This window comes from Dreissena polymorpha, chromosome 9 (assembly GCF_020536995.1).
Source record: "Dreissena polymorpha isolate Duluth1 chromosome 9, UMN_Dpol_1.0, whole genome shotgun sequence".
Taxonomy (NCBI): Eukaryota; Metazoa; Mollusca; class Bivalvia; order Myida; family Dreissenidae; genus Dreissena; species Dreissena polymorpha.
Window position 1 is genome coordinate 31,555,301 of NC_068363.1, and position 15,556 is coordinate 31,570,856.

General features: G+C 34.1%; 1 protein-coding gene across 1 annotated transcript; it reads left to right on the forward strand.

Annotated features, from left to right (window-relative positions):
- Positions 1-8,737: 8,737 nt before the first annotated feature.
- Positions 8,738-14,236, forward strand: LOC127845693 (uncharacterized). Its single transcript, XM_052376778.1, has 7 exons — positions 8,738-9,077; positions 9,542-9,608; positions 10,004-10,099; positions 10,855-10,918; positions 11,589-11,657; positions 12,177-12,224; positions 12,569-14,236. The coding sequence occupies exons 1-7, from the start codon at positions 8,929-8,931 to the stop codon at positions 12,736-12,738; spliced, it is 663 nt and encodes a 220-aa protein (XP_052232738.1). The 5' UTR covers positions 8,738-8,928; the 3' UTR covers positions 12,739-14,236.
- The last annotated feature ends 1,320 nt before the right edge of the window (positions 14,237-15,556 follow it).

Here is a 15,556-nt window from a genome sequence, read left to right on the forward strand (position 1 = left end):
TTTAGCAATGTTTTCCTTTAATGAAAGTGCTGGGTATAGAGATGTGTTCCAGTATTTACGTGGCAAGTGATTCAGACTATCTTAAACTATTTTAATACAAAGTCTTTATATTACGTTTATCAGTGATACAGGTATTTCATTGCGCGTGGTACTTGTTATAATGTACATGCTCTCTTATGCTAAAATGTTATACATTTACGGTTCACTGTATTAGTTATCCAAGCTGTAATTAATAGTTTCATAATCAGTTGTTTTCAGGCGGAAAAAAATAAATTCTAATCTCTTATTGTATCTATTAACGCCTATTTTTTCTATTAACAAGGACGAATTATTGAATATTTATTTTATAATTTACTAATCATGTGATCATAAAATCATGAAGACGAAATCGATTGTCAGCGTGTGTCTGCGTTTCTCTCAACTGCGTCTTGAGTGTAACATAACTATTTCAGATTCTTTGAGAAATTTTAGTAAATTCTGAATCGATTTGCACACAACCGGTATCGCGGTTTTTTGCCTTGAAGTGCTGTAGCAAATAATATATGGCATACTTAAGCTTCTACTACCTAGGCTTATGTGGCCCCTTATGCTGTATGAGATAGCTACAACCACTGTAGAAGGATTCGAGAGAGTGATCAACCGGCATCTCCGGAGATGGCTTGGTGTCCCTCCTAGTTTCACCAGCATTGGACTGTATGGCAGAAACAACCAACTTCAACTCCCAATGACCTCACTAGTTGAAGAGTTCAAGGTTGCCAAAGGAAGACTGGTGGTAACCCTCAAAGAGTCATATATGACATGCTATGGAAGGCAGGCATCGAGACACGCACAGGGCGAAAGTGGTCAGCAAGCCAGGCAGTCGCCCAGGCAGAAAGCAGGCAACGACACAAAGACATCGTAGGCACCACAGCTATAGGAAGACAAGGCCTGGGCAGTACAAAACCACAACGCTGGAACACTGCCGGTAAGAAAGAAAGAAGCCAAATGGTCCAGTATGAGATCAGGCTGTCAGAAGAGGAAGACAGGCGCGCCAGATCAGTCGGGATGGGATGGCAAAGCGCATAGACACAATGGCAGACCACAGAAAGACACCTGACATGGGTAGACATTTGGCACTACGAACCACTACGACTCAAATTCCTACTGAGATACGTATATAATCTGCTGCTTCTCCAGTCAATCTACACAGATGCGGGTTAGTGGAAGACCCAAAGTGTCAGCTGTGCGACAAACCAGGAACCATGCTGCACACCCTCTCGTCTTGCCAGACAGCGCTAACACAAGGTCGCTACAGATGGAGGCACGACACGGTCCTCAAGGAGCTAGCAGACATACTAGAGCGGGAGAGAAGGGAGACAAGACATCCCAACAAGAAGGCAGTACCAACAATCAAATTCGTCAAGGAAGGACAAACTGCCAAGAAGGCAAGAACCGCAGCAACATCTATCCTTGATGAATCAGAGCGTTGAGAGATGAAGGTCGACCTAGGAAAACAGCTGGTATTCCAGGACATAGTCCATTCCACACAGAGACCAGACATAGTTATATGGTCTCCCAAGGACAAGAAACTGGTGATGATAGAACTCACTGTACCCTGGACGACTAGGTGTGAAGAGGCCTACGAGCGGAAAATGGGAAAGTACACTGAGCTACAAGAACAGTGTAAAAGTCGTGGTTGGAGTGCCTGTCTGTTCCCCGTTGAAATAGGGTGCAGAGGATTCCCAGCCCAATCAGTATGGAGAATGCTCAGCAACATTGGGATCAAGGGAGGTGACAGGAAGAGGGCTGTAGAGAGACTTGGACAAGCTGCAAAAAGAGCATCCAACTGGCTGTGGATGATGCGAGAGGAGAAGAGCTGGACGATAATCCACTGACCTGTAGTGTTTGGCCAACACTACGGATCCACTGCTCGGAGAGTGTCATGGGATTAAAGGATAGAAACACTTGATGATAGGCAGTTCCCAGCTGATAAGTCAGTGGTTTGTGCCATAGTATCTGTATTCTACACATCTACGCTTATCGTCTCAAATATAAAATGATCTTATATTAATGGTTTACTTTTTATTTATTCGCATAATCAGCCATACATGCTTTTGACAAAGTATATACATACACAGTGAGATGTTTATATAGACATATACAATTTAAATATCTTGCACGTAAATGTTAGCGGTTTTGTTGGAGATATTTGATGGTCTCGGTAGATTAATGATGCGATTAAATAAGCGATCAGAGAAATTTAATACTGTCATGAGTGGCGAATCTTCGAATGAGAATATTCATTTCCAATGATCAATAGTGAATTCAAATCGATAATCTACCGAAATCCAACACATGTTTATAGATAATGCTTTTCCTCTGGTTAACGGTTTATTTAAATTTTAAAATAGCTGTACTCGAGCATTTTGCAGGAATAATGTGGTCATGACATAGACAAACATCGTCATTTCACGTAACACCGTGAACTTTATCGAAAATGGTTCTTGCTCTTTTTACTGTTAAAACTTCACTGATTATTCCCTAAAAACCCACAGACACTTATAAAATAAAACAGACATACAACGGGAAATAATTTATTTGTTGATAGAAAGTGGACATGCCACTATAAAAAGTACTATCCGGTTATTATCTTTTATAACCCCATTATAACTCATATATGCTACGGAGCTTGTATGTTTCAGTATACATGCGCTAATAACTTATTTGATAAGAAATTAAGACTGACGTCGTACAATGTTGTACTTTTGGAAAAGTTGATTATCAACTTCTTGCAGTTGGGCCAGATACCAAATGTTTTGTTTGTCTACATATGAGCCGGGTCGTTCGTTAATGGGTATTATGGTGGAATCAATACAGAATCGAGCAGTCTCGTCAGGGGACATGATGTCCGCGTTTAAGTCGCTATTGTTCTCGTGGTCTCATTAGTGGAAAAGGTTTCTCCTGACCAGACTCTGCTGGAGTTCTGGTCTCACACTCTGCTGGAGTTCTGGTCGTCACACACTCTGCTGGAGTTCTGGTCACACACTCTGCTGGAGTTCTGGTCACACACGTACGAAAACCACTTTTCACATGACTCGGGCAATATCATGTACATATCTTGTTGAATAAAACTCAGCGGTTTAATATTTTATGAAGGCTACTGCTCTCTATAGACATAATAGTGTTTGTTTTGTTGGAAATGAACACTTGCAATCATAGAGATATATTTTCTGTTGAAAAACTACACATGGTATTGTCATCAGTTGAACATATTTAACCTGATCCCATGTGTTTATTACATCAAATGAAATGAGTTTGCTTGAATATTGTGTTTTGTTACCTTTGAAATTTTGTCAAGGACAATAGCTGAAGATTTATGGATACAATATCACATTTAGTTAGATTACTTTTATGCTAAAGATATTTTTATTTGAATTAATTTTCTGAACAAGATATAACCTTTACAAATAATTTGAATGGTATTCACGAGTTTTATATTTGGGATATCAAATTTCACAGACGAACTCATATCTTTAGTTTAATATTACAGTTGATATGATAAGGGTTATTAGTTTAATAAATTATACAATTGTAAACCTAAGACAAATCAATACAAGCCGGTGGTTTTCGTAATTAAACAAGACGTAAGTCGCTTTTTATGTATGAATGTGAAACTTACTCTAACATTTACCAAAGTATGATCTGAAGTAGATCTGGGGCCGTATTCCAGTAGCTTCTTAAGTTTTTACTTCAGTTAAGAAATTTCTTAAATTAATTTCTTAAGTTAAATTTTAAATGTCAAAAACAAAACATGAGATGCTTAGTATTTCTCTTTAAGAAATTCCTTAAAGAGTTAAAACAAGTTAACTTAATTTTAAATATATGAGTAAAAATACCCAGAGTAAAGAAATTTATTAAGTTTATGAAGCTACCAGAATTTAACTTAAGTGAAATCTTAAGTTTAAAGAAAAAATGGCGCAGATAAGAAAACAATATTGCGCAATATTTCAACTTAAGTTATTTTTTAACTTGAGAAGCTACTGGAATACGGCCTCTGAAAGTCCACTCGAATAATGCCATAGAGTTGATGCGTGATTTTGTTCGTGTGTATACTCTATAATGCCATAGAGTTGATGCGTAATTTTGTTCGTGTGTATACTCTATAATGCCATAGAGTTGATGCGTGATTTTGTTCGTGTGTATACTCTATAATGCCATAGAGTTGATGCGTGATTTTGTTCGTGTGTATACTCTATAATGCCATAGAGTTGATGCGTCATTTTGTTCGTGTGTATACTCTATAATGCCATAGAGTTGATGCGTGATTTTGTTCGTGTGTATACTCTATAATGCCATAGAGTTGATGCGTAATTTTGTTCGTGTATATACTCTATAATGCCATAGAGTTGATGCGTGAGTTTGTTCGTGTGTATACTTTATAATGTCATAGAGTTGATGCGTGATTTTGTTCGTGTGTATACTCTATAATGCCATAGAGTTGATGCGTGATTTTGTTCGTGTGTATACTCTATAATGTCATTAAGTTGATGCGTGATTTTGTTCGTGTGTAACTCTATAATGCCATAGAGCTGATGCGTGATTTTGTTCGTGTGTATACTCTATAATGCCATAGAGCTGATGCGTGATTTTGTTCGTGTGTATACTCTAATGATGTATTGCATCAACACATGGGCATTGATAAACCTTTAACAAATAGCACTTTTCTGAATGGAATTAAGATTCTCGTTTTCATAAGTTAACCTTTTCAGATATGATAAAAATCAAGAGAACGCATAATGTGATAGTCTATTGTATGGTAAACATATTTATTAATTTGCTCGACTAATAACTTGCTAGGTGAAGGGCCTTGTGCATTCTCAATGGCAAGAGATACAGATTATATTCATCTCGCTTAAGGGCCAGTCTTTATAATGTACTTACCTATAATTCTTTGTATTTCATGTAAGTTGTTGATTTTTATAACGTAAATCACGCATATTCTAATATTTAAAGTATGTACGGTTAGCTGAATAAGTTATCAGTACTGAAGCTGATAGGTTCATAATCATTAGTTTTCATGCCCAACTTACATTTTTATGAAGTTTGTATAGTGTTATAATATCGGCACAATTATTTTTGTAAACATTACTCGCTGAAAAATGTTGACTGCTAAGATATTGAGCATCAAACATAAGCAGTATTAATCCATCAATTAATGATTTTCATTGATCTTGATCGGAGGACGCCCATTTGTGTATTACTATTACTTATAAACGCCATTGCCTATAAAAGTGGACACGTAAGTGAATAAAATGTACTATTCATTTGATCATTTAAGCACGAAGACGGAGCCGCTTGTTAACATTTGTGTGAGTTGCTTTAAACAGCGTCTTCAGATTACCTTTATAATTTCAGAATATTCAAGAAATTTAAAGAATGTGTTCGATTAGCACAAAACTTGCATGGCGGTCTTTGCTTTGTAGTGCTGTTGCAAATTCAATGTTTCGCAATTCATTACTTCTACGATGATCGTGTGAAATGTAAGATGGTATGAAATCAATTCAGCTTTGTTATTGTCCCTGTCGACGCAACAGGAAAGAAATAACGCCCTTATCATGTGGATACATTTATACATTTTATTTATATGCAAGAATAAATGATTGATGGTTTTTTCTTTTTTGGATTTACAAAACGCATATATTATTACTTGATATTGCCTTTTGGCTTTGCATTTTTATACTGAAATACACGGAATATTGCATTAAGAGTGCATATATTCGGGTGTTTTCATTAGATTGCTCATTCGGTGTATAATTTACCATAATTATCGTTCACATTAATAATATTCTTTATTAAATGATATACAATGGTATTAAAGTCCTTAACATGGTACATTTCCTCCAATTTATAACTAGGCATATATACATCAAATTCAATAGGGGTGGAAAAAACGATGTAAATAAAATAATGATAAACGATATTTAAACACCAAATATGGAACATGTGTTTAATTAAATGTAAACGTAATTATATCAACTCAGCATAATCCAAGTTATTATGATAAATATAAGTTTAATTATTTAACTATATGTAAATGTTCATCTTTCAAAAACAATACGTTTATAGCGGTTCAAAAGTCGAGTGTGTGTTTTGAAGAAATATATAAACATATAGGCATTTATTTGACAAAACTGCATTGTGGCAAAACATGAAGATCAAATAATCGAATTGTCTTTTAGATTAATATCAATAGGTACTTTTAATGTTGTTGTTTTTGTTGATGATATCTAATCGTTCGCGCATTGCACTTGATTATTTTGAGAACTTAATGACATTTAAATACCTTAATATTTCTGGCATGTGTTCTTCAACTTGACTGCCCTGATATTTATCGCCACAAAGTTCGTCAACACTGAAATTCAATCCGATGTTTTGAAACAGATGGCTTCGATACATTGTAAATGTCTCCCTATGCAAACTGCCTTTTTGATGATATTTCTGATTTATCAAGCTATATAAGTATGAAAAGCCGGTGCTACATGATATATACTGAAAACAGGTTCGAAAGTGTCTAAATACGCCTCATAGTTTCGGTGCAATCTAGCTTTAATAAAAAAATATATTTAACTGACATAAAGTATTTTTTTATTTCAATCCTGTCACAATATGAAACATTATGTGGTATTATATCTGTATTAAACAGGTTACCTGTACATACGTACTATTTCGATCTTGGTCGTTATTGAACTTTTTAAAAGCACCTTTTTAAAGCACAATACGTATGAAACACTAGTATTATGCATATTGCAGTGTTCCACATAAATTATGCTGATGATTATTCAGCATGATAAATTTTATTTCGTCTAACAATTACACTTTCAGTTCAATTACTTCGAACAAAGTTGAAAAATTGCACGATTACACTGTAAAACGGCACCACATATTATTCAAACTTCAATAATTTGACAGTGCGTTATTGCAATATTATTTAACTATATTTATCGAGCTTTCTTATTACATAATCACTGGTATTTGCAAATTCGAATTTACGCTTAGCTTTTTAAAATGGTACTGCTTTAAGAAATACTTCGTTGAAATGTCCACAAGCTTGTAATCGATCCGCGTCATGGAAAAAATAGTGTTTATGCGGTGCGAGACTCGCGTTGCTCCAGACAAGCCTTGTGAAATTGTGCAGTATAGTCAGGTGCCACACTGTTCGATATAAAGTCAAGCAAGGTTTCGTGTTCTCATGTGCGGAAAGGGTAGCCCCTTATCAGACTGAGTGGATGCGAAAGCTGGTCTTGAGCTACAACGGACCAATTTGCATAGCATGAATTTTCGCATGGCGCGGGTCATTTATCTCAATGTTTATTGTTTCCTGTCATTCACATTCTATTTAAGTATTGCTATACTGGCAAGTAGATCATACTGTAGCCCTCTGGAAAGTAAATCAGCTAGTTTGCTCTACCAAAAGCAATGTATGTGGTTATGTTTTAATAGTGGAATAATATTGTTCGCAACGATATCATTATCATAATAGGAGTGAAGGACGTAATTGTAAAGTTAGTTTCAATTGTATTACGTAAAACAATATTGGACACGTCTTTTGCCAATCTGCAATTAAATCAGTTTTCAGCGAAATATGTAACGTTGTTTTGTTTCTTTTGTATTTAAGTAGCACTTGAAATGTTGCATATCGATTCTAAATAGAGTGAGCCTCGGTCTAGGAAAATAGGGTTTAAAGCATGTTGGTAAAGTGTCGTGTTAGAGGTGCTTGTGCAGTCCTCGCAGGCTAATCACGGACGATAATCTCGGCCTTTACTGGATTGTCCCTAATAAGATAATATTTTAAACGCAAAAAAACAATATAAGCGAACACAAGTCGTCGGCGCAGGCTATTTTTGGTTGACACTCTTAGCACATACATTAAACAGTGGTTACCCATAAAGATGCTTATTTATTCTCTAAGGAATTGTAGTACTCCTTAGTTCGTGGCAAACATCTATAAAGATTGCCTACTCAATAATTCAAACATGTTTCGTTGATGGATCAGCGGTAAAGCTTTTGATCCAGATACGAATGTCGATAATATGTCGACGTTATGCTGCATTTCATCTCATCAAATAAAAGGCTAGATAGGGGGATCAAATGTTCATTTTTTTTTTAAATTTCAACTGTACCTTTAGACAAGATCAGTCTGTTTTCTGAACAGCTGAGTTTATATGTGTTTTCAGGCAGGCGCAACATTATAATCTGCTTAACACATCCATGTGTTTTATCAAACATGAAATCTATTCTGTCGTGCGTTATAAAAATTAATAACGTCAATATTAAAAAAGTGATATTCTGTTATAATTGCAGATTGATAAAGTTCACGCGGTTTTAAAACTTAAATTTTGTCTTTGTTGAGTGTGTTTTCATTTTTAAAGGGATCTTTTCACGCTTTGGTAAATTGACAAAATTGAAAAAAGTTTTTTCAGATTCGCAAATTTTCGTTTTAGTTATGATATTTGTGAGGAAACAGTAATACTGAACATTTACCATGGTCTAATATAGCCATTATATGCATCTTTTGACGATTTTCAAACCTAAAAATTATAAAGCGTTGCAACGCGAAACGATTAAATAATTTGGAGAGTTCTGTTTTTGTCGTTAATTTTTTTGAAACTACGAAGATTGCTTATATAAGGTATAAAATATATCAAGTATGTGTAATCGGCGGAATAGCTCAGTAGGCTAAAGCGTTTTTACTTCAGGGAGCCGTTTCATTAATGGTTGCAGCGCAGTTGCAGTTGCAGTTGCAAGTTGCAAGTTTTTCACATCGATTTGCAACTCTCGAATAAGTGCGTTTCATTAATGCGGTTGCAACTTTTATTAGGTTAAACACAACCTATTCATACAATCGTGACGTCATTTGCGCGCGCGAGCGTCAGACGAACTAAAAATAACATGGCGGCTCGTAGTTCGAATTGGACCAAAGAAGAAACAGAAATTCTTGTAGACGGCTATGTTGCAAATCGAGAGGTGCTGTTCGGAAAATTTTCGAGTACGATTACAAACGAAGAGAAGGAGAAAACGTTTTGTGCCATTTTAGAATCGTAAGTATTGTTTTATGCGAGTTTGTTCATTTGACAGCTGTCAACTGGTTTAGTTGACAGCTGTCAACTATCCACTCGGTGATTCTGTATTCGAAGTTTGTTATTTGTTCAGGGGATGTGTGCAGCTTGGGTTGCATCGGGTACCGTAAATAGCATCTGATTGTACTTTTAACTTGTTTTGAATAATAAATGTTACCTTTAAGTTATTCAAAAACTAGATAGATATAGAGATTGTACAGTCACACCAATAGGGGGTCACTATCGTGTATTTCATGAACAAGTATAATCAAATCTAAAATAATTGTTGCATAGTGTGTCCCTTGGATAAATGTACAATATTACAAATTTGTGAAAATATGCTCCAACTGTTGATCTGACAGGGGAGATAATGCTGTAAACAGTGATCCTTTATTGGCGATAGTGATTTATATGAGCTGACATGAATTATTGTTTTGTTCATCTAGTATTAATGCTGTGGGAGGCCATGGGAGGTCCATTGAAGACCTCAAAAGTAAATGGAAACAACTTAAGGTAAATTAAAGTAGTATTTTTAGTAGTAATATTGAAGTTCAATAATACATTATGAGGATGAATACTGCTTTATTTTAATTTTGCAAAATGCCTTATTGTGAGGTGTTAGATGTTGTTTAAATACAAAAAAAAAGTTATGATAATCTAAATGGTAATGATGATATAAAGTTATGCATACACAATTTTACTTTTTTGGGGTACTGAACCTTGCATACAGTATAAAATTCACCTGAATACTGTGTGCCAAACATGGTTTCACCCTCATGTAGATACTCAAATTGACTTGTGTGTCACTAAACAATTACCCAAGTTATGAATTATTCTTTTAGTAAATATGACTATTCAACATTTGCTCATTACTCATATCACTTTTATTAATAATTCTTTTTTCTCAGTGCCGGACTGTTGCAAAGGCACGAAAAAACCATAAAGAAGTACAGAAGACAGGTGGTGGGGAGCCAGTAAAGGGACTCAATACTGTTCAAGAAAAGGTTTGCAAGTTTTATAAAATTTAAATAAAAAATGTGCTGAAGTTTTGTTCAAGCATACTGAAGCAAAATTAAGTCTAAATCTTTGTTAATACAAACAATAAACTGCACAATGATTTATAGAGATGAACCAGATACTCCTGTTATTCATAAGACACATGATGAATGTATTATATAAAGAATACTCAAACAAATTAGCATGTTACTCTGATGAAACTGTTGTCATGTTCTCTAAGACAAGTATTTAATAATACACTTTTTATGCCCCCCATAGGGTGGCATATAGCAATTGAACTGTATGTCTGTCCGTCCGTCAGAAAACTTTATCATTGGCCATAACTCGTGCAATATTGACGATAGCACCTTGATATTTGGCATGCATGTGTATATCTCATGGAGCAGCACATTTAGAGTGGTGAAAGGTCAAGGTCATCCTTCAAGGTCAAAAGTAAAAAAATACAATCCAAGGGAAGTATTAAGCCTTAAAAGGGAGATAAATTCTAAACCTGCCAAATGATATATTGAAATTTTATTACAAAGCCGCGCAATAGGGGGCATAGTGTTTCTGACAAACACATCTCTTGTTTTAAATAGTTTCATATTTTATCGAAAAGGATTGAAATTTTATCAATTTTTTACATACCAGTATTTACATAATGTAATGTTTGAAACATGTATTACCCGACCATTGTTTGCTTTATCTTTTGTAATAATCATTTGTTGGAATTTATTTTGTAACAGGTACTATTTTTTAACAGGTACTCTCCTGTGTTCCAAAGGTGGTCCTGGATGGGCTGAAAGGGAATGACACCGGACCAATAGGTACACATTTTGTTTTGTTTACTGTATATTTTTATCACTGCAGTAAACAGCAATATTGCAATTTAAACAATTAAGTTGCATCAGTTGGTAGAGCACAATTCTTAGTTAAATTCAGGCAATTGCAATTTTCACTATCAACAACATGTAAAGCCACTCACATCTGATTAAACTAGAGCTTTGCCACAGACTTGACGAATACCCCTATATGCCGCATTGACACAGACTATTTTGCATGTTGTCTTAAAAAAAAGCAGATGCCATGTTCAATGTTTAAAACGCACTAAGTGACCCCATGACCTAGTTTGTGATCCAGCATGGCCCATGTTCGAACTTGACCTACACATGAATTAGAGAGCGGACGACTTGTTCAATGTTTAAAACGCACTAAGTTACCCTATTTTTTGACCCAGCATGATCCATATTCGAACTTGACCTAGACATCATCTAGATACAACTTATGACCAATTTTTTGACAGACCGACAGACAAGCTCACTCCTATATACCCCCCTAAACTTCGTTTGCGTGGCTATAATAAATGCAGTTGATGGCTACTAGCTTACATATGTGCAGTTAGTTTGGTATTCCAGATTAGGAATTATAAGCTGGTTGTATTTTACTGCCATAATAAGACCTTACATTTTTACTTTTATCATCAATTCCATATTGCAGTAAATCCTGAAAATGACAGATTTACAGCTTCACAAACTGATCTCGAGTCACAAGCTGTTGCAGATGAAGGTATTGATCAGCGTATTTCTTTTTGTAATGTTTTTACATTTAAGTTACATGTTAATAACTTCCCATCAAGTATTTCATCAATATCTCATGTGAAAGAAATATTTAGAAATATGGAGATAACATTCATTTTATTGTTTGGCCCTTTTCTTGTTTTCCGTTTGCGGTCATATTTTTTTTATTTTTGACTTTTTATACCTATTAAGCAAAAAAGCTCTGTCGGTTAAGGCGCTATCTAATGTTATTAATCATATTACCACATATGTGCCCACCAATAGCCCCCATTTACAAATGTATACAGGTTCTTTTGGGAATAATAGGTCAATTACCTCACTAAGTACTTGTTGAAATAGAGACTGTCTGTCATACAATTAAATGCTCAGAAATGTCGTTGAATGTGACAATTGTCACATAGGATTGATTGCATATTATCATGAAACAAAGTATAACTTCTTATTGCTATGTCTTCAAATGTTTAAGTTAAAACAATGATGTTCATACAAATGCTTCTTTGTTTCATAGAGGTAGTATCCAAACCAAAGAAAAAAAAGCAGAAGACCAGTGTTGAATGTAAGTACCTTTTTTTATTTACATAGATCAATAGAATCATCAATTAAGCCAGTACAATAAACAAAAACAACCAAAAAAAAAGAAACAATTATGTTAAAATATTACATAGAACATAATTAAGTATAAATAAAGGGATAAGATTTTGATAACCAATACAAATGTATGCCTTGTAATACATAAACTTGTGAATTCATCATACATGGTGCAAATTGTAAAAACACCCTGTTAATAAAATTATTACATTTTACATTGAAAATTATAAATTGGAAATCAAATTATGTCAATAGATCTAAAATCTAAACTCTGTGCTCAAATTTGAATTTGTTTTACATCTCTATTTTCAGCATGCCAATGCTCTGCAGAACTGCTTGAAATTCAAAAGAAACTTCTTGAAGAGGCTGTGAGAAGTAATGCATTGAATCAGGAGAGAAACCTCTTCCTTGAAAAAATTAGTTCCAGTCTTTCAGTTCTTGCTACAAAGCAGTATTCGGATAATTTGATGTTTGAATTGTAAGCTTATAATGAATTTTTGCATGTGTTCTCAAGTATGTGACATAATGTCACACAGTGTGACATAATGTCACATACTAGAGAACACATGCACAAAATGCCTTATTAAGCCTATATATATGTTATTTTCTGATCCAAATAAATTAAATTTCTTCAGCTCTCTCCTGCTTCAATGCATTACTGCTTGGAAGATTAATTGATTATCTAAATAATTAATTAATTGATTGGTCAAATAAATTATCAGTTGTGTTATCCAATATTGTGTTGCGATGTATTGTTCATATCGCCATGTTTAACATTTTTAATAATGTGTCTTAAGTTATGTAACTGTACGTGCTTTAATAATGTGTCTTAAGTTATGTAACTGTATTGGACGTTTATAAGAAAAATATGTTTCGTAATAACGTGATTAACAAAAATAACTGTCTTAAACTCTCATTATATATGAAATGTGCAAAGTTTGTTTACTTGATCAAATCTTACTATGTTGTTTGCGTATTGATTATAAATTTAAATTGATTGTATTTGTAAACTGCACTCTTATTGTAAACCCAAACGTTGTTATTTAACAACACAAGCAAATGATCCATATTTGGGTTTTGTCCTTAACTCTCATTACATAATTTATGAAATGTGCAATGTTTGTCTACTTGATCAAATCTTACTCTGTTGTGTGCATAGTGATCATAAATGTAATTTAATAATAATTGAAAACTGCACTCTGATTGTAAATCCAAACTTTGTTATTTAACAACACTAGCAAATGAAACATAGTGGGGTTTTGTCTTTAACTATCATTACATAATTATGAAATGTGCAAAGTTTGTTTACTTGATCAAATCTTACTATGTTGTGTGCATATTGATCATAAATTTGAATTGATAATTTGTGTAATCTGCACTCTGATTGAAAATCCTAAGTTAAAACTTTGTTATTTAATAACACTAGCAAATGATACATAATTGGGTTTTGTCTTTAACTCTCATTATGTATGAAATGTTTCCATTTTTTTTTTACTTGATCAAATCTGACTATGTTGTGTGCATATTGATAATAAATTTTAATTGATTGTTTTGTAAAATGATACATAATCGGCTTATCTTGTTTGAACTTGTAACCATAGATAAATTGCTATGGTCAATCAAAACCTTTCTTTGTTCAATACACACTTATTTTTGTGTTGTACATAAAGAATATTTAAGCCAAGTCGATGAAGTAAAAAAGGTTGAAGGATGTATGATATTAATTTAAATTGTGTAACGAATTTAATGATATGGTGAAAACACATTACATATGGTAGATTAATATATGAATGTGCATTACTTATTAAATTTTGTAAGTATATGTATTATGGAATGAATAAAATAATTTCAACGGGAAAAAAGTTATGTAACTGTATGTGCTTAAATAATATGTCTTAGGTTATGTAACTATGTGCTTTAATAATGTGTCTTTAGTTATATTACTGTATGTTTTTAATGTGTATTAATTTATGTAACTGTATGTGCTATTGTGTTATTATGTACATGTTTAGTTCATAAGTCGGCTTAAAAAGCTTTCAGAGCTTGTGTTAAAATGTTTAAATACCCGACTTGATTAATAAATATTACTTGAATTGAGCTGTTTTATGTTCAATGCATGAGAATTACCCCCTCCCATTATTCACTGGCCAAAGATTATTTTTATGCTCCCCCAAATTTGACAGTTCATTTATAACCAGTTTCATGTCTAGGATCCCATGATTCATCCTAATTGGAGATACAATGTATAGTGGTACATTTGCATGTAAGAAGTAACACTTCTTTTGTCCAACTCATTTCTTATCTAGACTGCGGGATAATTCAGCGGTTCATATGTTTGAATAATTGTTTGCAGTGTAAATAAGAACAAAAGCTGTTGTTGTTTTTGTCAAAATCTTGTATTTCATACAACAATTTATTTTTTATTCACTAAAAACAACACAGCTTCATTTTAAACAAGAGTGCCAAACTGTCACAAGAAACGCCCGTTTATAGGTCTTGGAAAACCATGCTAAATGCTAGCAATGCACTTAGTAACGTAGTAACCCGGCATGACCCATATTTGCACATGACTTACATAACATTTAGACACAACTTTTGACTAAATTTGGTGAAGATCAGTTGACACCATGCTTAATCCTTGAAATGCACTAAGTGACCCTGTGACCTCGTTTTTGACCCGGCATGACCCATATTCAAACATGACCTAGATATGGTCTCGATACAACTTTTGACCAAATTTAGTGAAGATTGGATAAAAAATACTTAAATAAGAGAGCGGACACCATGCTTAATCCTTGAAATGCACTAAGTGACCCCATGACCTAGTTTTTGACCCGGTATGACCCATATTCAAACAAGACCTAGATATGGTCTAGATACAACTTCTGACCAAATTTAGTGAAGATATGATGAAAACTACTTAGAGAGCTGACACCATGCTAAATCCTTGAAATGCACTAAATGACCCCATGACAATAATGATGATGATGACCCCATGACCTAGTTTTTGACCCGGGATGACCCGTTTTCAAACTTGACCTAGATATTGTCTAGATACAACTTGTGACCAAGTTTGGTGAAGAGAGGATGAAAACTATTTAATTAAAGGGTGAAACTGTAATACGCCCCTTTTTGAAAATGGGTGTATAAAAACAGGTACTATGATGTCTAACTTGCAAAAATAATGCATGATTTAATTTGTTGACAAAGTTACATGAAGATTGGGCATCAAATGTGACTTCTACAGTGTTCACAAGGTTTTTCTTTTTTTTTTACCTAGTGACCTAGTTTTTTACCCAG